The 20,629-nt window shown below is 34.2% G+C and overlaps 1 protein-coding gene across 1 annotated transcript in view; it reads right to left on the bottom strand.

The window, feature by feature from the left end:
* Positions 1-211: 211 nt before the first annotated feature.
* LOC115885724 (proteoglycan 4-like) overlaps positions 212-20,629 on the bottom strand; it is a gene marked incomplete at its 3' end in the record, with an annotated part of 50,765 nt that continues 30,347 nt past the window's right edge. Inside the window, exon 3 of the mRNA XM_030904713.1 lies at positions 212-358. Within this exon, the coding sequence (XP_030760573.1) occupies positions 212-358 (147 nt within the window). The remainder of the gene's footprint in view (positions 359-20,629) is intronic.

Here is a 20,629-nt window from a genome sequence, read left to right as displayed (position 1 = left end):
CACTGTATAATGGTGGCTAGAGTTGTAAAATACTCGAGATTTTAAGTTTGGAAAACGTTTCCCCAACTGAGGACTGCCGTACATTTTCTAGACGGACTTCCGTTTTTCCTGACAGGCAAAAAACCGACAGGCAAAACGTTGTGTAGATTACGATTTTACAAAACATATATTAAAAAAATAAAAAATAAATCAAATAGAACTACTACCATACCTTCATCGGAGGTTGTAACAATAGAGGCAGGCCTACTACCTAGTCCAGCGGCCGGAATGTTGAGTGAGATACTAGAAACTTTTGTTCTTTTTGGCACTATTAAAGAATCGTCAGTCTTATTTTCGTTTTTGTGATTTTCATGGTTTCCTGAAAAAAAAATAAACAAATTCAATTTAAACTTACTTAGCCACACGATACACATACTTTTTCTATGCTTGTTTAGTCCAAACATCTCCGGAAACATAATTTAATCTGTAATTTTACAGTCTACGATAGAATATAATCTGACAATGACATCTTGTCATGTCATTTTAAATCAAATTTTTTTTAGCTGCCTATGATACGGTATGGAGAGAAGGACTACTGTATAAATTCCTAAAACTTATCCCCTGCAGAACACTTAGTTCTCTCCTAAATAGTATGTTATGCGATAGGCTCTTTCGTGTAGTAGTGGACCAGAGATACAGCAACAAAAGATCATTAAAAAATGGATTGCCTCAGGGATCTGTGCTCGCACCGGCTCTCTTCAACCTTTACATGTCCGACATTCCAACGACGACCAGTAGAAAATTTGCGTACGCTGACGACCTTGCCCTTGCCGTAAGCTACCCGACCGTAGAAGAAACGGAAGCCGTCTTGACAGACGACTTGAAAGTATTATGGAAATACTATAAAAAGTGGAGGCTGTCTCGAACCCAAATAAAACTGAATGCATATGTTCTCGCCGACTTAGCATATACTTCAATGGAAACCCTGTTAAGCACAATCCCACACCAAAATACCTAGGTGTTACACTTGACAGAACTCTTGCCAGAACTCTTACATATCGGCCACACCTAGAAGACGTCAGGGAAGGTCAGATCCAGGAATAATATCATACAAAAATTATGCGGATCGACATGGGGATCTACTGCCTTCACCCTCCGATGCGCAGCACTGGGTCTTGTATTCAGTACTACTGAATACTGCGCACCAGTCTGGCTGAATAGCCACCACACCCACAAGCTAGATGTACAGCTGACTTCAACCATGCGTGATGAGACACGGGCTGTATAAAAACTACTCCCTCCTTCTGGTTGCCAACACTGAGCAATAAAGCACCACCAGAACTAAGAAGGCAAGAGAGTCTAATTCGAGAGTACAAGAAAATTATGACGCATACTGACCTTCCTATACACGAGGATATAAAACTTCCTTCCGCTTGTACCTTTAACCCCCTCTAAACATTCTACAAAAACATCCTGATTTAAAACAGACAATGACCAGAAGAAAATTTTGTGAATACTGTTACGGTTTCGTCGGTTCCGTGTGGATAAAAGTCTTAATTTATTTAACACAATTTATTTTACACTAAGTTACAAAACAATAATGGGTGCTAGGCCACAGCAATGTGGTGGGCAACCAGGAAGCAGACAGACTCGCCAAAGACAGGGCAGGGGAGCGGCCGTGGCAGATGACCCACCACTTGTGACGATCAACACACTGAAGGAAGCTATAGGAACTGCCATCAAAGCCAAGCAGCAAGAGACGTGGCAACACCGTGAGGACTGCGATACAGCTCGAAGACTATGGCCAGTGGTAGATAGCAAAAGACAAAACAACTACTAGAGCACAAAAGGACCTAGTACGCATAATTGTAGGTGTCGTCACTGGAAACTGTCCCCAGGGGTAAACCTAGTGAGATGGAAAGTTTCCGACGACGATTACTGCAGAGAATGCGGAGAGGAAGAAGAAACCATAGAGCACCTGCTGTGCCACTGTCCGGCACTGGAATACCGACGCTTTAAAACTATAGGGCAAGGTTTTTGGAGGGACTAGAGGAAGTAGCAGAAGCCAACATCAGCAACATCGGGAATTCGGGAATCAGCAATTGCTTTCGACAAGCAGCAAAGCAATTCGACATTCAGCAACATCGGGGAATCAGCAACATTGCAAAGAGCTGGAAGTGCTTTAACGCAAAGTAAGAATGAGAGGAAGGTTTGGTACAATAATACAGGGTATCATAATAGGCCCAACGCCTCCGAGTGAGTGAGGAATCAAACATGATCCCAAACCCTAGCAACCTAACCTAACCTAACCTACAAAACAATAACGATAAAACACTTAAAGAACTATTTACAAACTTATTTACAACTATTTATCTAAAAGGGCTTTATTTGAATTTATTTTAAAAGGCGCGAGCACGACTACCTACACTGTTTCTATCCTCCTCACGCCCCAGGCGTCGGTTCTTATACGAGAGAAACTTGAGAGAAACAGACAGTCTAGATTTTCTTAGACCATTAGGTGTATAGAGAGGGACGCTTTCGATTGTTCTTGTTCATTCGCCGCCATTCGTGTTCCTCCTATTTATTCGATCGGCTGAATCATTGCGGTGTCTCTTCTTTGATGCGATTCCAGAAGGTCATATGGGGACAGGGCAATTAGAACGGGGCTGATTTCGGCACAATATTATTAATATTTATAAAAAATATGAGTTAGAATTTACAGAATCCGGAATACAAAGTTAGGGAAGTAATTTCTAGCTTAAGCCGAGTAGAAATAACGTTACGAATTAATGTGTCTTGTTTTTTTAATTCAGAGTACAACTTTTCCAATAAAAATGAAAGTGCATCCATTCCTAAAATTTTCTCAGGATCTTCGAAGTGATCAAAATCTTCAAAGTGTAGCTTATGTATTAAAGTATTAGATCCACCATAAGCAGTTCTGCGTTTAATCCATTTTCTATCAAGTTTTTTACCTAATAAACTTTCTGTGAATTCTATTGCCATTTTGAATCAATTCAAGTCTTTCAAATCAGTTAAATTCCTGTGACTTGATCACTTGAACTTGGTCGTGAAAACCCCCCGTAGGAAATTATAATTTTCCTCTTTCACAAAGTGGCGAAAAACTTTATTAAAAACGGACGACGGTCTACATACATCAGTTATGCGTGTTTGCGTAGGTTCAGGAATTCGGACCATCCATTGGTGTCCTACATTTTCATCGTAACCGCGCTCAACTACTTTTTGTATATCGATTAGTGGGTCTTTAGGTGAAACAAAAGTCCGAAGAACGAATGCATTATCGCGAACGGGCTAGAAAATTGTTAGATAATTGGTCTACAACGAATAATAAATAATAGTAATCAGGTCGTTTGCATTTTCTATAGATTGGCGATTCTTCAGATCGTATCTCATTATAATTTACCTAGCACATAAATTAAAAAAAAAACGCCAATTTAAAGGCCGCCAAATACTAAATGTAGAAAATCTAGAAGACAAATAGAATGTTTGGTTTGGAATACAGAAATCTATCTTCAAGAAATTATTTTTTCTGATATTTAGAATTTAGAACTGTAATTAATATAAAAAATCTATAAGTTAGTGTTTTACAGTTACAGACAGGATAGTTGTTAGGTTGGAGTTGTTTATGGGTTGGAGTCTCTCTCTTCTTTATTTTTAAAGGCATTTGTTTACTGCATAAAAAATGATGATTTAATATAGATTTTTATATTGAGTAGAACTGGTGCGATCAGAACATTTGAAAGAACAGTTTTTGGAAATAGATTTGTGTATCTGGAAACTTATTATTCTTTTTCTAGTTTTTCAATATTAGGTATTAATTTTGACAAGTTTTATGTCAATTTTTATTAAATGACGTTTAAGGTTCGACCTCGTCAAAAATAGCATCGATTGTCATTCTCCAGCTGTCTTTGATGCCGTTTTTTTATCATACGGCACTTATGAGTTTATTTTATCATTCACGATATCTAAAAAATATAATAAGTAAAGCTTCTTTCAGAACCTCGAAATCAGTGGAATAAATTAATAGTTTTAATTAGCCGTAGAAGTTTGTTCACCTAATTTTAATGTAAGCATTTAGAACGTCATAATTAGTGGCAGTAATTTTCAATTATTGGAAAAAGTTAACAAACTTTTGACTTTTGCACTAATTATACTTCAAAATTTGCGGGGAATGTCATTTTGACCTTTGATTATCACCGGTCAAGAAAAATTTTGGTTAGAAACAAGTTAGAAATCAAAAATTTATTGTTTTATAAGCTAAATATTATGCTTTCTCTATGGATACAACAGACTACTGCAAGCTGTTGCTAGGATATTTAATTAATTTTAATTGTGTTCTTTAGACATTGTGAATGATCGTAAACTAAAAAGTATAAAGTGAAATTGAAACCACTAATTTATTCCACTAATTGGGAGGTTCTGAATCCACAATGTTTAAAAACAATTAAAATTAATAGAATGTCCTAGCAACAGCTTACGTTAGTCAGTTGTATCCATAGAGACAGCTTAATATTTAGCTTATTAAAGAATAAACTTTTGATTTCTTTCTAACCACAATTTCTCTTGACGGAAGATAATCAAATGCCAAAATGACATTTCTCGCAAATTTTATATAATTAGTGGAAAAGTTTAAAAGTTTGATAACTTTTTCTACTAATTGAAAATGTCTACCACTAATTTTGACGTTCTGAATGCTTACATTGAAATTAAAGGAAAAAACTTCTACCCCAATTAAAACCACTAATTTCGGGGTTCTGAATGAAGCTTAAGTGAAAATTACTATCACTAATTTTAAAGTTCTGAATGCTTACATAAAAATTAGAGGAACAAACTTCTACGCTAATGGAAACCACACGAGGTTCTGAATGAAACTATAAGTTGTGCTTTTATGAGCTTATTTTATGTTTGGTATTTATTACTTTTCGGTAATTGGTTTTGTCTAGAAGTGGTAAATTTAGAAGGGTATTGTGTCAGAACCTGAATTAACAATAACATTATGGCGAATTTCAGAAAGACCGTAAATTAGTTAGTTGTCCAGCATGCAGTAGATCTGGGTCAAAAACAGAGTAAGTAATTATACAATATATAGGCATAATACACGTTATGTGCAGTTTCCATTTAATTATGAAATTCACTTAGAATTAACTAATTATATATATTTTTTATATTTTAGCTCTTTTTACTACTTGTTCAAAATAATTAGGATACGTTAATTAGACTTAAGTGTTTCAGTAGCGTGTCGATATTTTTGTTATTAAATAATTATTAAAATTGTTCTAATTTTTGTTACAAATATATTTTTTAACAATTATAATACATACTCTTCATAAAACTCCTATGGGTATTTAGCCACTTTCGCTGTAAGAAAATCTACAAAGTAAAATAGTTATTTTTTACACCACTTTTGAACCGTTTGAAAAAACAGCTATTTTATTTTGTAGATTACCTAGTAACATTTTTTGACAACGGAAAACAAAACCAACAAATGATCTTAATTTGTTGGTTTTATTTTCCCGTTTTCTTTCACCTTTCTTAATAGTTTCATTCAATGATTTTGAATAACTAAATTGATTTTATAGTTCTTTATAGAGTAACAAGCAATAATTTGAAATATAAAAATGCCAAAATAATCCGACCTATATAAAATTAAATTCTACAGAAAGTGAAAAGAAAGTAAAAAAACTCACGTCTCAAAAGCAAATATATTTATAACTCCCCTGTAGTACGTCTATACCTCACGACTTGTTTCGTTTATTTTGTGAAAACTACTGTTTAGGCTTGCCAAAGCCGCTCCAGACGCATAAAGCATTTTTAACGTAGGTTTCTGAAAGAGGTCGAATGCCTGAGGTCAGTCAGCTTCTCCAGACGATACGAGCGAGCCTTGGCTCACGACAAGTAATAAAAATACTACTTTTAAATTTAAAGTCCTTAAAGTTGCACACATTTTTCCCGTGTGAGCGAAAATACCTAAAATCTAATTATTTCTAAATCCATATACCGTATAATCGAGAAAAAAACGGCGTCAGTGATGGCTATGAAGTGAAGATCGCGGCGCCGGGAGGCACGTATAGCCGCCCATACTAAAATATGTTAATATCTCGAAAACTGCGACTTTGACTGATTTTGATGTTATTACAAATTTTGTTGCAAATATTATTCCTAATCTTAATTTGAAAACCGCGTTTCGCTAGCTACTGTAATTTTGGAGTTACGATTTTTAAAAATTTTTAACCCTCTTCAAACCAAACCAAACCAAACCCCCACCAAAAACTAATGGCCAGATTCTCGGGTGCCACAGTATTTTTGTGCCAAATTTGGTTAAAATCGTTTCAGCGGTTTTTGAGTTATCGTGTTACAGACGGCAGACGGACAGACAGACAGACAGACAGGCAGACAGACACCATGAAAATATTTTGTATTTTGGTCATTTATGACCCAATAACTCATTTTGAGTGAAATTCAAAAAACTTTTTTTTGCCGATCTTAATAGCCTACCATACCTATTGGTATGGTCGGCTAAAAATACTTAATGTGAATATCTTTTGAATTAGTAATGAGTTATAATATCATATAAAAAAATTATGACATTGTGGCCTACATTATATGCACACATTGCACACCACTGAAAATAATAAAAATGAATGTGATTTTACTATACGAATCGATTTTTAAAGAGTGAATTTGATATTCTATAATTCTAATTCACATAATTTACAAAGAGATTTAAAAAAATCAAAAAAGTTTTTTTTGCTGGTTTTCAAGAAACTGCAAGAAACAAAAAATAAATATTTAAAATAGGGGCCATGTTGCAATAACTGCAATAAGTTTTCACCAGAGAATAGCGAACTGTTACCATTATTAAGTTATAATATTTATCATACTCGTCAGGTAATGAGGTGTTTGTTAATAAAATGAATCTGTCCAAGATATATGTTATAGGAAACACGTAAATAATACGCAGAACTGAATAACAGGACTGAACTATTAATAAACATACATTTCTTGCTATCTGATTAAAATATTTTAACATAAATGCATATTTAGTAGGTTGGTAAGAAAGCTTTTTCTGAATTTTCAAATGTATAAATTATCTTTTTAAAAATACCTTCTTTATCAAACGGTTAGATGGTCTAAAAACTATAAAACAGATGTAAAATTTAAATTCAAAAGTCGTTAAAATATCAAGACACTTGGGTCTGTTTCCTAAATAAGAAAATTGGTTGAAGATATAAGCCACCGAATCATCGTCGGTAGTCCAAAAAACACACAGAGGGTCTTCCGTTTTTGTAATGTTCCATATACAAGTTCCATTTTTACAAATAAATGCAACTTAAACTATTCCAAAATTATTTTGAAGGTAATAATTAAGGATTTCTAATATAACCTAGGCTAGATTAAACATGAAAAAGAAAACCAAACAACTAAAATAAAGAGACAAGATTTACCTGGGTAGCATTCGGCAAATTAAGCTACAAATTAAAAAACAAAAAATATCCACAATACCTCATACCAGAGTATACAGTGTGCTACAAATTCGAGGTACGAGCATTGGTATCTCGGTAACTGTAAGATACAAACATGGTTAAATTGGGGCAAAGTTGCGCCTTTGGGATGTTTACCAAGATGCCATCAAAAAAGTTTTAAGAATTTCAAGGATTGCTGAGCTTTTTGAAAAAAAAAACGAATTTTTTTGAAAACCAATTTTATTTTTTCCTGTCGTTACTTGTAAGAAAATCAAAAAACTAATTGCGCATTCTTATAGCCACTTTATTAGGGCTATCTGATAGTATTTTTAGATTTTCAAATTAGCTGATAATTAATGAGATACAGAGGCCAACTTAATTTTTTAAATACGGACCCGCATTTTTTATTTCAGTTTTTGAAAAACTCGTCTCCTGAGTACAATATGCCACACTTAATATTTTTTTCTGTTTCGGACATTTGAACACAATTTATTTACTAATTTACAATTTCAAGTCCGGCTCTGTTTTTTAATATGTATATAATCGATTCATCCTTACAATATTGATAAGCTTTCAAACTTAACAATGACGTGGGGTAAAACATTGAATATGGAAAATCAAATACAATAAAATAATAAATAATAATATACAAATTAATACATAATCACGTCATTTGTAAAAGTGAAATCAATACATCTCAACATTTACAATAAAGAGTACAAAACGCATTCGGCAGTATAAGAAGATAGTTTAAAGAGCTATAAATAAAATTGAACGAAAAATAAATTTGTGCAATAGGGAGGGTGGTAACCTGTAGAGCGTTAGAAACTAGTTTGTAGAAGTTGATTTATTTATAATAACTACGATTAATATTACGCATATTATTAGATCGCACACTGAGATTTCAAATTCACAATAAAAAAAGTTAAAAATAATATCTTTAAATTGCTGACCTGGATATAATTTATTTGAATGTTCCAATTGGCTCGATTTTCCTTATTCAATGTTAATTAGCGCTGATCAATATTGGTGCGATGCATATAATCAGATTAAATCATTTAAAAAACCAGAGTCGGACTTGTAATTATTTTAAATAATAATTAAATAGTTTCGTTCTTGTTAAGGTAACCAGAATAAAAAAAAGTATAAAATGTGGCATATCATTCTACTCAGAAGACCGAGTATTTCTAAGCCGGAAATAAAAAATGCAGATCCGTGTTTAAAAAAATTAAGTTGGCCTCTGTATCTCAGAAATTATCAGCTAATCTGAAAATCTAAAAATTCTATCAGATAGCCCTAATAAAGTGGCTATAAGAATGTGTAATTAGTTTTTTGATTTTCTTAAAAATAACGTCAGGAAAAAATAAAATTAATTTTCAAAAAAATCCGTTTTTTCCAAAAAAAACTCAGCAATCCTTGAAATTTTTAAAACTTTTTTGATGGCATCTTGGTGAATATCCCAAAACGCAACTTTACCCCAATTTAACCATATTCGTATATATTACGGTTACCGAGATACCAATGCTCGTACCTCGAATTTGTAGCACCCTGTATAATCAATGTACACTTCCTGTACTTATTTTTTAAATCAAACATGGACAAGGCGGCAACACAAAAGCACAAAAATCAATGTAAGGAAAAACGCATGTAAAGAAAATCGCAAAAACTGGCATAGAAAAAAGAATGAATAGATCATAAATAAAACAAAAGTAAGAGAGAGAGGTTAGAAGAGACGTAGCAAAATTGAAATGGAAGTTGGCCTGTCATAATATCAGAAAAAGGGACGATCGATGGAACAAATGCATTATAAACTGGAGGTCCTGAGAAAATAATAGAAATAGATGAAGACCTCAAATGAGGACGATCTGAAGAAACATACAGAAACTAGAAGGATGATCACAGAGAAGAGGAAAAGATTAGGGTAGGCCTAACGATGGATTGAAGAAAACCTAGGATGATTGGTGGCATCTTTAGCATACATTGTATTTATTATATTGTCTTATCTTTGAAAACAAGCAATTAATATAAAATTCATTAAAAAAACAAATCTGAATTTATAGGCGTCAGGTAATAGGATAGTATATTAGGAGAAAGGCTGAAAGCAATATCGCGAGACGCCTGACTATGTTTACCGTTAAGAACGTGACGATTTACGAGGTATTTGAAAAGCCTTCAATTTAAATACTCATCTAAACACGGCAGGTATTAAATAATTCCGATTAGAGTCGGCTCGCTACTTTGTATTCCATCGTTTTATATCAATCTCGTGTACGTGTACGTTTACCAGCAGCTAGATTAGAAGTTCTTAATTCCACCTTAAATCAGATAACAAAAAGAATAGACATAATATTTCATTGCCTTTTATTGGCAAAATTCAATGTTATGTGTATAACTGTGCTTATGTTGTCGCTTTAGGCCTTTAACATCGTATAATCAAAAACACGGGGTCAAGATGTCTCGGCAATGGCGATAATGACAACGATCTTCATTTCCAAGCCAAATCTGACGCCGTTTTAGGGTTAGGAGTTGACGCCGAGGTTAGGAATCGCGAAACTATTACTTGAATTAAGTTATTTTGGTCCCATTAAGTTTGCAGCAAATATATTTTTGATGATCGCATTACTCTTTAATTTGGCCATTTCAAAAATGTATATTCCATTTTTTAATTTTGTTGCGTCACTGTTTCTTAAATTATGGCCAACCTTTATACTCCAAACAATTTTTATCAAACCAAAATCTTTACTGTGTGTTAGACTTGTTTACACTTAGTTTCACTTTTAAAAAGAAAAATTTTCAAATACATACTAAGAAATTTCCGAAGACATACATTATTGTGCTATATTTTATAATTGAGAGCTCCAATTTTTCCGGCACAGTTGGCTGTGCCTCTCTTGAAATATTCGATTTACTTCCAGACTGAAAACGTATTCTTCCAGTAAATTTGGTTTTCCTCCTTGCTACACTTGGGTTTTTTAATGCCTTTCCTAGCCGTGTGTACTATTTTCCGATTTAAAGATAAAGAGCAGGCCACTCAGCCAGTTGTATACGAGGGAAAATCGCTGATAGAACTATATATATCGTGATATATTCTGAGAGCTTGGGCGCTTTAAAAAGCATCACCATGTAATCAGTGAGATCGAAAACTGTGATGAACTGCGTCAAGGCGGAGCCACACTGTGATGAGTATCAGGTCATAGCAATGTGGCGAGCAACCAAAAAGCGAACAGATTCGCCAAAGAAGGAGCCAGGGGAGAGGTCGTGGCAGATGACTCACCACTTGTGGTGATCAACACACTGAAGAAAGCTGTAGGAACTACCATCAAGGCCAAGCAACAAGAGCCGGGGCAACACCGTGAGGACCGCAAAGACTGTGACTGCAGGTCGAAAACTGTGGCCAGTGGTAGATAGCAAAAAGACAAAACAACTACTAGAGCACAAAAAGAACCTAGTACGCATAATTATAGGTGTCACTGGACTGAAAACTGCCCTACGAGGGTAAACCTCGTGAGCCAACGACGATTACTGCAGAGAATGCGGAGAGGAAGAAGAAACCATAGATCACCTGCTGTGCCACTGTTCAGAACTGAAAAACCGACGCTTTAAAACTTTGGGGCACGATTTTTTAGAGGGAGCAGAGGAAGCAGCAGAAGCCAAATCAACGACATCGGGAACTTTGCAAAGAGCTGGAAATGCTTTAACACAAAAAAGAATGAGAGAGAGAAATGGTACAATAATACAGGGGTATCGCAATGGACCCAAGGCCTCCGAGTGGAGGATCAACCAGGTTCCCAAACCCCAGCAACCTAATCTAACCTAAAGAGAGTCTTTAGGTTAGTTAGTTAGTCTTTAGAGTAGTAGGCTAGTCTGTTGCACAGAGGTGCAAGGTGCAACCTACTCAAATTAGACAACAAACTGTTAACATTTTTTTCTGTTCCAATTATACATGAATGACTTGACGCCATATACAAAATTTTCAGGATAATCTAAAAAGATTTTGTTGTAAGTTAAGATCAAAGAATGTTTTCTATTTAGCTCTCATGTCAGTTTTGGCAATACCTTGTTCTCCTAGATACCCATTATTATGAAAAAAGTACTACTTAGAGCTCAAACGCACTGACAACCAGGTCGCAGCGACCAGCATTTGATTTAATGTTGTTACTGGTCGCAGCTTGATTTTTTTTCATTTGATTTAATGGCCTGCCCGTTGGCTGGTCGATGCAACCTGGTCGTCAGTGCGTTTGTGTGAGCCCTTAGATAATTCAATAAACATATTTTTTTAGACTAGTGTGATATTATTGACGTATAATTAAAAAAAACTCACTCAAATTTTAAATAATTTAATTTGAATCATAATATCAACTATATACCTATCATCAATTATTGATGATCCACCGGCAATCCTGAATCGGAAGAACGGTACAGAGTGTAATGTGTTATGTGCGTCTTTTCAAAGAAATGTTTCGTACAATGATCGTTGTGTGTGTGTGTGGTTGATATTATGATTCAAATTAAATTATTATATTAAAAATGTCTTTTTTTGCTTCTGACGATGACAGGAGATATAACTTCAGGACATATACTTAAAACGTAAACATTATTTGTCGATTAGCCAAATTTGTTCTACTAGTAAAAGTCCGCTGACAAGCTGGTTTCCGTCTGGATTCAACGCAGTGGTGTTGGGAAATTAACTGTTTTATTTTGTAGATTTTCTTCCAGTGGGGAAAGCAGAATTCTTTTCAAGAAAAGAAACATATGTGAATTCAAAATTAAAAAAAAAAAATCTAATAATAAATAAGTAGTTTACTGTGATACTGAACCAAAGAAATTCTGCAATAAAACTCAAGAGACCTTTTTAATATGGTATGGGCATTTATTTATCATCCTTCTGTAGTTCATATAATGAAATAAGACTGAAAATAATAAATACTGGCTTCTACAATTAAGTACAAAATTTCACGATCCAGTCTTAATTAAACGTCATCTGGTTTACGGCTGCTTATTTTTATTTTAGATTCCGACGAAAAAAATTAATTGGAACGGTAACATTTAGCAACTATTTTAGAGATATTATGTAGTACTCGGTTAGCCAGATTATATTTTTTCATGTAAAAATGTGTTTTTGATGAGCCGATAAGACAAACAATGTCATAAACAATATTTCCTGGCTTTAAAATTAGCCTTTTTTCTACTTTTTCTTGAGTTGTTACAGAAATATTTACACTGAATAGTATTTTTTGTAAGGATTATACAGGGTGAGTCCTAAATAAGAGTAAATAAATTCAGGGCTGGTAGATCTCGATAAAAGAAACATATTTTCTCTTTCACCGGTTTTCAATTCAAAATAATGGAGATATTTTACTTCTGAAAATTTCCAAAAACTGGACGGGACCTACTTGTTTACGCGGAATCCGAACCGCGGTCCTCGGCCATATCATGGTCAATGGCCTACCGACTTAGGAAGTGTCTAAATTAACTCTTACTCACGAGATATCCGATCTCATCCGGCCTTGAACCGGCGTGAATGAGTAGTGTGTATCAATAGATTTTACACTTTTCACGAGCCGATAAGACAAACAATGTCATAAACAATATTTCCTGGTTTTAAAATTAGCCTTTTTCTTACTTTTTCTTTAGATTTTTACTTGTAGTCTGTTGCTTACTTGTTGCTTACTGTCTCCTTAGATTTTTACTTGTAAATCATTTAACCAATTTTAGTTTAACACAAATGGTTTTTTATTAGTTAGACAAGTTTGTTTACAAATAAAAATCCACTGAGAAGCTAATTCTCATTTAGATTTTAATTCAGTGGCATTTTACAAAAAATATTTTGTTATTTTTATCGCTTTTCCAACAATAAACTCTCTCTCTCGTTACAAAGGTACAACTCTCGTTACATTAATAACATTGTTCACTGATGTTTTACGTTAATAAAAAATACATAAACCAACAATGGTGTATGAATAATAAAAACTTTTTATTCATACACCGATACACAATTATTAATAATCATAAAACAGTAAAGAACGAATTGGATTACTTAATAACTTTATAGTACAATAAAACCAGAAGCAAGCAAAATTAATATATTCACTTTCTTTTATTAAATAAGTTGATATGAAAGCTAGTACAGGTAAAATATTGATATACTTTTATTAAATTCTATATATTGTGTAAAATAAAAGGTGTAATTTAGGTAAATAATATATTTTGACTTTGTTTGGAGATGGCAACTTTAGAGATGACATTTTATATGTAAACTTATATAGTGAATGTCATCGATCGTCACTTCTAAGTTAACTCTGATGCAGTTTCCATTTTTGATTATCAACAAATAATAGTTATTTTATCAATACTTTAGATACTACCAAATATTTTTCAAAGGAGACACTAATAACAAAAATGTAGTAAAATAACAATTTAGTTGCTATTTAAAACAATGTCTTGAACATAATAATTGTAAATGTTATTCACTTACTGGCAGATGATTTATGAGTTTGTGTCTGTAGAATCGATAAACGTCAATTTATGTACATAAAATCTGCTTTCTCTTGAATTAGAAATCAATGCAAAGTAAAGAGAAACATCTATTTTCGTCCAGTGGATAATTTCCAGAAATGCTTACAGTTCGAACAAAAAATGTATTTAGAGTTTGATTTTAAAAATGTAAATAAAAACGAAATATTCTTTTATTTAATGAGGCTAATTTTATGTAGCTAAATAAAAAATCTACAAAATATTCGCTTTTCTTTCAGCGGATTGGGAGCAAACGTGATTGCTAACTTTGATAACTTCAAAACCACGAATAAGTTTTTCATATTAGTCCAGTTGTAAGGACACAAAAAGACCCAAGTCTCGACATAATTTGTGGACCTTGACTTTTTAGACGGATTGTGTAGCTTTTGGGGAGTAAATCGAAGAAAACACCGTGCTCGTCCAGCTTTGGCCTAAAAAATGGCTCCAAATCGCCAAAAAATCAGCTTTTCGCAAATATCTGCCAAAATATGCAATTTACAGAATTTTTGTTGGAATAAAAAATGAAACTTAGGTGATTATCTACAAAAAAGATCCTGGCACTTTTTTTCGTAAAATCACAGGAAAACGGTTAAAAACCGCCCTAAAGTTTGACCCTTTAGAGCCATTTTTAACCGTAGTGGTAACGGATGTTCCGCCAATATTGGCCGAAATTGGGCATGTAGATGATTTTCATGATCGTCAAATGGAAGATTGGGTCCTTAGCTAAAAAAAGGTACTGGCACTTTTTTTTCGCAAAGTTGTTCGTACTTTTTTTATTATCATAAAATAAGACAAAATTCAAAGAAGTTCCAAAATGCAATAGCTGCTGATTCTACCTTTTAAATCAACTTTGAATCATCAAAAAATATTAAATTTTAGTCGAGTTATTAAACAATTTGTCCTATCAATCATTGATACGCTCATGAAATCTATCTTCGGAGCATTTATACATGAAAAAAATCTTCTAGGCGGAATATCTCAAAAACTACTAATACTACGTAAAAAATGATACGAACCATTTTTGTAGGTAATTACCTAAGCTTCATTTTTTACTCCAAGAAAAATTTTGTAAAATGCATATTGTGGCAGATATTTACGAAAACTTATTTTTACGCCATTAGGGTCCTTTTTTTCGGCCAAAGCTGGCCGAGCACGGTGTTGCAATTTTTCCCCTAAAACTACTCCCCAAAAGGTACACAATCCGCCTAAAAAGTCCCGGTCGATGAATTAGGCGGTGGTTTCAACCTTCATTTACTGGACTATATTGAATTTCGAATAAAATCACTTAAAACATGTGATATGTTACTGAAAAAAGAACCAAATTTTTTTCGGATTTTAAACTACACCGTTTACAAATCATTTTTACTTAATATAAAATATCTTCGATTGTCATTCCCCAGCCGTTTTGACGCTGTTTTTTTCGATCGTATAGTAGGTATTTGTTTTAATTATGAAAGTTACATACCTACTATTTAAATAATTTATTCGAAAAATGTCGAATAATTGCAGCAATGGCCTGGCCTCTAAGGTTCACGCCTGGGAATTTACAATTTTAGTTCAATGAACGGAAATAACTTCTTGGAATTTCCTATTCATCCACCATTTTCCCCTATAAGTTAAAGTCTTAATTACTTCAGAAAATATGATCTTGTAGGCTGAAACAATGCCCTCGTTCTATTGTGCGATTCACCTGTAAAATTCTCTTTGCTCTTGCTAAACGTAATTTCGCTGCACCAATACTGACATCAATTTTATACGATTATAAAGATGATCTCTCGAAGCTTAGAAAGCTTAAGACAAATATGTCTACTAATTCACGATTTGATTCGAAATTGATCACGATTATTATCGAATGGATTTTGGTAAGAGAGTAGGAGGTGACATTGTCCAACAACAGAAATAAATTATATTAATAGGAGTAAATTTTACTTTCCAAAATATGACAGAATTTACCAAGGAATTTACTTGAAACAAAAAACCGATAATACTCGAACGAGTAGCAGAGTTAAGGCGCGTCTACACATAATGTTTTACCTTATGTCGCGTCGTACCTATTCAGTTTGCTCATGTAAAAGACCAAACCATAACGTGGTACACTGAGGCTTCCAAAACCAAAGCAGGGACAGAGATAGGTATTTGAGCCAAAAACTAAATACTCTGGACCAATGCTGGGGATGCTAGGCAGAAATCTACGCTATCGAAAGATGCGTAAAATGTATCTTAGATAGGAACTATCGAAAACAGGAAATAGCCACCTTATCCGATAGTCAAGCAGCATTAAAAGATGTCAGTAACCAACAATTAGAAGTTGGTCAAGGAATGTCTAGAGAAACTGAACAAATTAGTAAAAGAAAATAAAGTCCTCCTACTCTGATGGGTGCCCATTAAGGGATAGAAGACAATGAAAAAGCAAACGTTCTAGCTAGAAAAGGAACGAACACTCCACTAACTGAGCCAGAACCGTTCTGCTTTCCAAGCGGAAACCAACTATAAGCGGAACTCAAGAACCAGGAAGACTCCATTCGTAACCTGGAATGGGAATCTTCTAACGATCACTCGAAAAAGTTTCTCAGAACTTACGACAGAAAAAAATCAAAGATTTTCGTTAATTTCAGTGAGAACAATCTTCATTAAAAAAACATTATATTCTCAACTGCAAAAAACCCATTATAAAATATAAACACTAGTGGACTATATAGACTACTGGAGTTCCAAATTTCAAGAATTTAAACAAAATTATTCTTGAAGGAACACGATTGTAAATAAAAGAAAAAATGCATGCTATTCGAAATTAATTATGCTCTTCCGTGCAAGTCTTTATAGTTCCTTTATTGACTTTTTATAGAAGACTTCAGGTTTGGTAATTTATTTTTAAGACAAATCCACATTTCCTCAAATAGGGTCGATTATTCGTGCTACAATAGATTTTATATGTATTCACATTATTGAAGATAATTTATCCTTAAAGGCAGTTGCTGACGCATTTAAAATATTTACAACTATTAAAATATAATGCAACTTTTAAAAAAATACTGAAACTTTAATGGAATATTAAACTAAATTGAAATGCAAATTAAATTATAAGATTCAATAATAGACTAATTAAAAATACGCAACTAAAAGGAAACAAGAGCAATATTCTCCGCCATCCTGAAAATCTCGTGTACACGATAGAAAACTACATAAACAGGAAATAGCGATCCAAGTTTAGCAGCTGGCGCTATACTGTCGTCCAGATTTAAATAGATGCGAAATAAACAGATCCTTACCCTCCACACCACAAAAAATATATATAAGAGATGAAAAACATGAAAAGGAGTGATATAAAAATACAATAGTACCGTATAATCGAAAAAAAAAAACGGCGTCAGCGATAGCTATGAAATGAAGATCGCTGTCCTTTTATATGTAAAATTATATGGGGAATGTCATCGATGTTCATTTCCAAGCCAACAGGACGCCATTTTTTTTTCGATCATACGGTATAAACTAACAACATAAATTGACAAATTAATGTAGAAGTTATAATAACAAATATGCATTCTATTGAACTGTTGTTTTGTCTCTCCAATATGCAACTCACCGCACTCACAAGGTATCTGGAATTATTGTACACTCTTTCTCTTGTTATGGTTATTCCGGCTTTGTTTCTGTAAAAGCACTTCTTTAAGAAGTTCCAGACTTTTTTTTTCATGACAAGGGGCTGTCCTTTTAGCAAAGGACGGACAGGACGGACAGACAGACGGACGGACAGACGGACAGACAGACAGACACCATGAAAACATTTTGTATTTAGGTCATTTATGACCCAAATAGCTTATTTTGAGTGAAATTAAAAAAACTTTTTTTTGCCGATCTTAATAGCCTACCATACCTATTGGTATGGTCGACTAAAAAAGAGACAACGCCATTACCCCAGTGTTGCCAGAATTGAAGGACTGAAGGATTTTTATCCAAAAAGAATACAATATAAAGGTTTCTGGCAGTTCTGTACTATAAAAATTGTTAAAATATGTAGTAGGAGTATTTATTGTTTTTCCTACATCTATTTTTTCACTTTAACAACGATTAATAATTAAAGATGCCTCAATTTAAAGCAATGTTGCTGTCAAACCAAGTCCACAATTCGAAAGATGTTAACATTTAACAAAAAATTAATAGATACATTTTTATCTTTCAACACGTCTTATTACACACATACCATAACTAAACTAAAGTTCTTGATGTTGAAAAGCAATAAATAGGTAAACGGAAAACATACATATCTAATAAGTCAGCTGATGATGGCGTGCGTTTTGCACGATTAATTATTCTGGGTTCAAGCAGTCATAGTAAGATGAATTTTATGAAACATAAAAAGATACTGCTGTCGAGTATCTATCACAGCATTTTTGATCGTTTTTTTAAAGTTTATTTAAATGCATCGGTGTCTAAAAATGACCAGAAATAAGTTTTTAAAAATTTTCTCCTAATTATAAAATACATCAAAAACACGAAATTTGGTGAGTTTTAACAAGATCTGGATTTTTTTGTGAAGTTGAAGGAATATGAAGGTTTTTTAAGGCTCCGTTGAAAGAATTCGCTCGAAAATTTCTGGCAACACTGATCCACCCTTATCCTGAAAACCGCGTGTATACAACACCAAATTACATAAACAGGAAACAGCATTCTAAGTTTACCAGCCGGCGTAATGACACGCGGCATGCCAGATTTAAATCCCTGCGAACTAAACAAATCCTAAACCCACTATACCACAACAAAAACACAGAGAGAGAGGCGCATCAGAGGCTGTAAACTTTGTCAGAGGTACCAACCTGAACAGTCTATACAGAGCAGCCTTATTCTCAGACACATTCTCCACACTGATACACGTTTCACCATTTATTACTGTTTCTGGTGGCGTTGTTTGATCTTTCCGTCATGTTGTGGGCACGCACCACCGTTGCAATGTTGTTGTTGTCGTCGTTAAATAGAAGAAAAAAAAACAGGAAAAGGCGCGTCGGGTCGCGGCAAACCGACGACAAAACTAAACGGGAGAAGAAAGAAGGCTTAAGTTGAGTCGGACTGGCCGCGAGCTGAAAACACGGACGATCTATAAATAAATTCCTCCATCCGTCTGTACGCGGTTCATTTTTGTTTGCTACCTATATTTTGCTCCTTTTTCAAAGTGCGCTGTACACGCGTAGAACGAGATTCGCCGAGCGGGATAAAAACATAGCTTCCGTTTGTGCTCTAGTAGAAAATTCTCCCTATTTGTGTGTATTATGGCGTTTTAGAATCTCTATTTTTATAACAGAGAAGAGCTGGACTTTTTGTAAAAGAAGGTTTAAAATTCACCAGACATAACCTTCTTAGTAGCTCTAAACTCGTAAAGAAATTTGCCTTAACCAACACTTTGATAGTCAAGAATTTCGGACTTCTATTTGTCTTGTCACCAACTAAAGCTGGATTTATAAACTCGGGAGTTGACGTTCAGCTGAGGTTCAGTTGCAGTTGGATGTTCGCGGAAGTTGAGGTGCAACATTTTTGCATTTATAAACTGTCAGTTTCGATCAGGGTTGCCACAAGATAAACAATTGTGAACTTTGCTACACATTTGCTACACATGATCGCACAGCTACACCACAATCGCCCCATTTCGAAAATTTACATATATATTTCGTATAAAAAATAATAGCATAACAGTAAATCAACTAACTAAACCTGATTTTTTAGCTTTTAAATTATCTAAGTTAGTACATCAAAAGAGGCCGCAAGTGTACTTTAAATTTTGAACTGACAAATATCATTTTCCGTCATCAGTGTTCAGGTGTTCAGTAAAATGTCAGAGTATGAACTGGGTCATGAGTTGATGGACCAATAGACCTCGAAATAGACAATAGCCAAAAACAGTAAATAGACAGGATTGCTTAATCCCTTAAATAATACATAATACGTACTTTGACCAAATTTCACCGCTCAATTACATCACTGTAGATCGCAGTCTGACTTCCACTCGTTTGCATTCGTGAATATTATTCAGTTCCAATTTCACTTCCTCCCATGTCAGCATCTCAGCAAGGACTATGGACAAATTTGACCGATTTAACAGTCCTGAATAGTTTACAGTTTTTAAACAGAATTAACCGCCTAATTTGTCCATAAAATCGTTAGTTTCGCGGCATCAATTTTGACGTCACTGCAATCCTTGCTGGCATGAGAGGAAATGAATATATTGACGTATAATCATGCTTTAAAATTTGACGAACGTACGTCTTATTGGATAGTTTTTATAGTTATTGGTATGGTCATGGATGGCTACATATTTGTATGATCAAGTTCTGCACAATCAAAAATGGAAACAGGTCCTCCACCTTATAGGTATGTACCTCAGCCGGAGACAAGTTCCTCGACTGTGAAGGGCACGGAGGGCTAAACTCCAACCGTGGAAGGGCGTATACCCTCGTAGGAGGTAGATGCCCACTCCTCGGAGTATGAACATCTGTTATCAGAGGAGGATGTCCCCCTACAACAGGACGATCACCATATATGATGAGTTATAGACTGTATGATGAGCTATAACTCAAGAAAGAGGGACACAATAGATCTTTAAGGTCGTGGTGATTAACACCCCCCCCCCAATCATTCTACATTCTACAATACGCAAATTCGAAAGA

Source organism: Sitophilus oryzae, unplaced genomic scaffold, assembly GCF_002938485.1.
Source record: "Sitophilus oryzae breed Bouriz unplaced genomic scaffold, Soryzae_2.0 scaffold_41_pilon_pilon, whole genome shotgun sequence".
Classification (NCBI taxonomy): domain Eukaryota; kingdom Metazoa; phylum Arthropoda; class Insecta; order Coleoptera; family Curculionidae; genus Sitophilus; species Sitophilus oryzae.
This window is presented reverse-complemented; position numbering and strand designations above follow the sequence as displayed.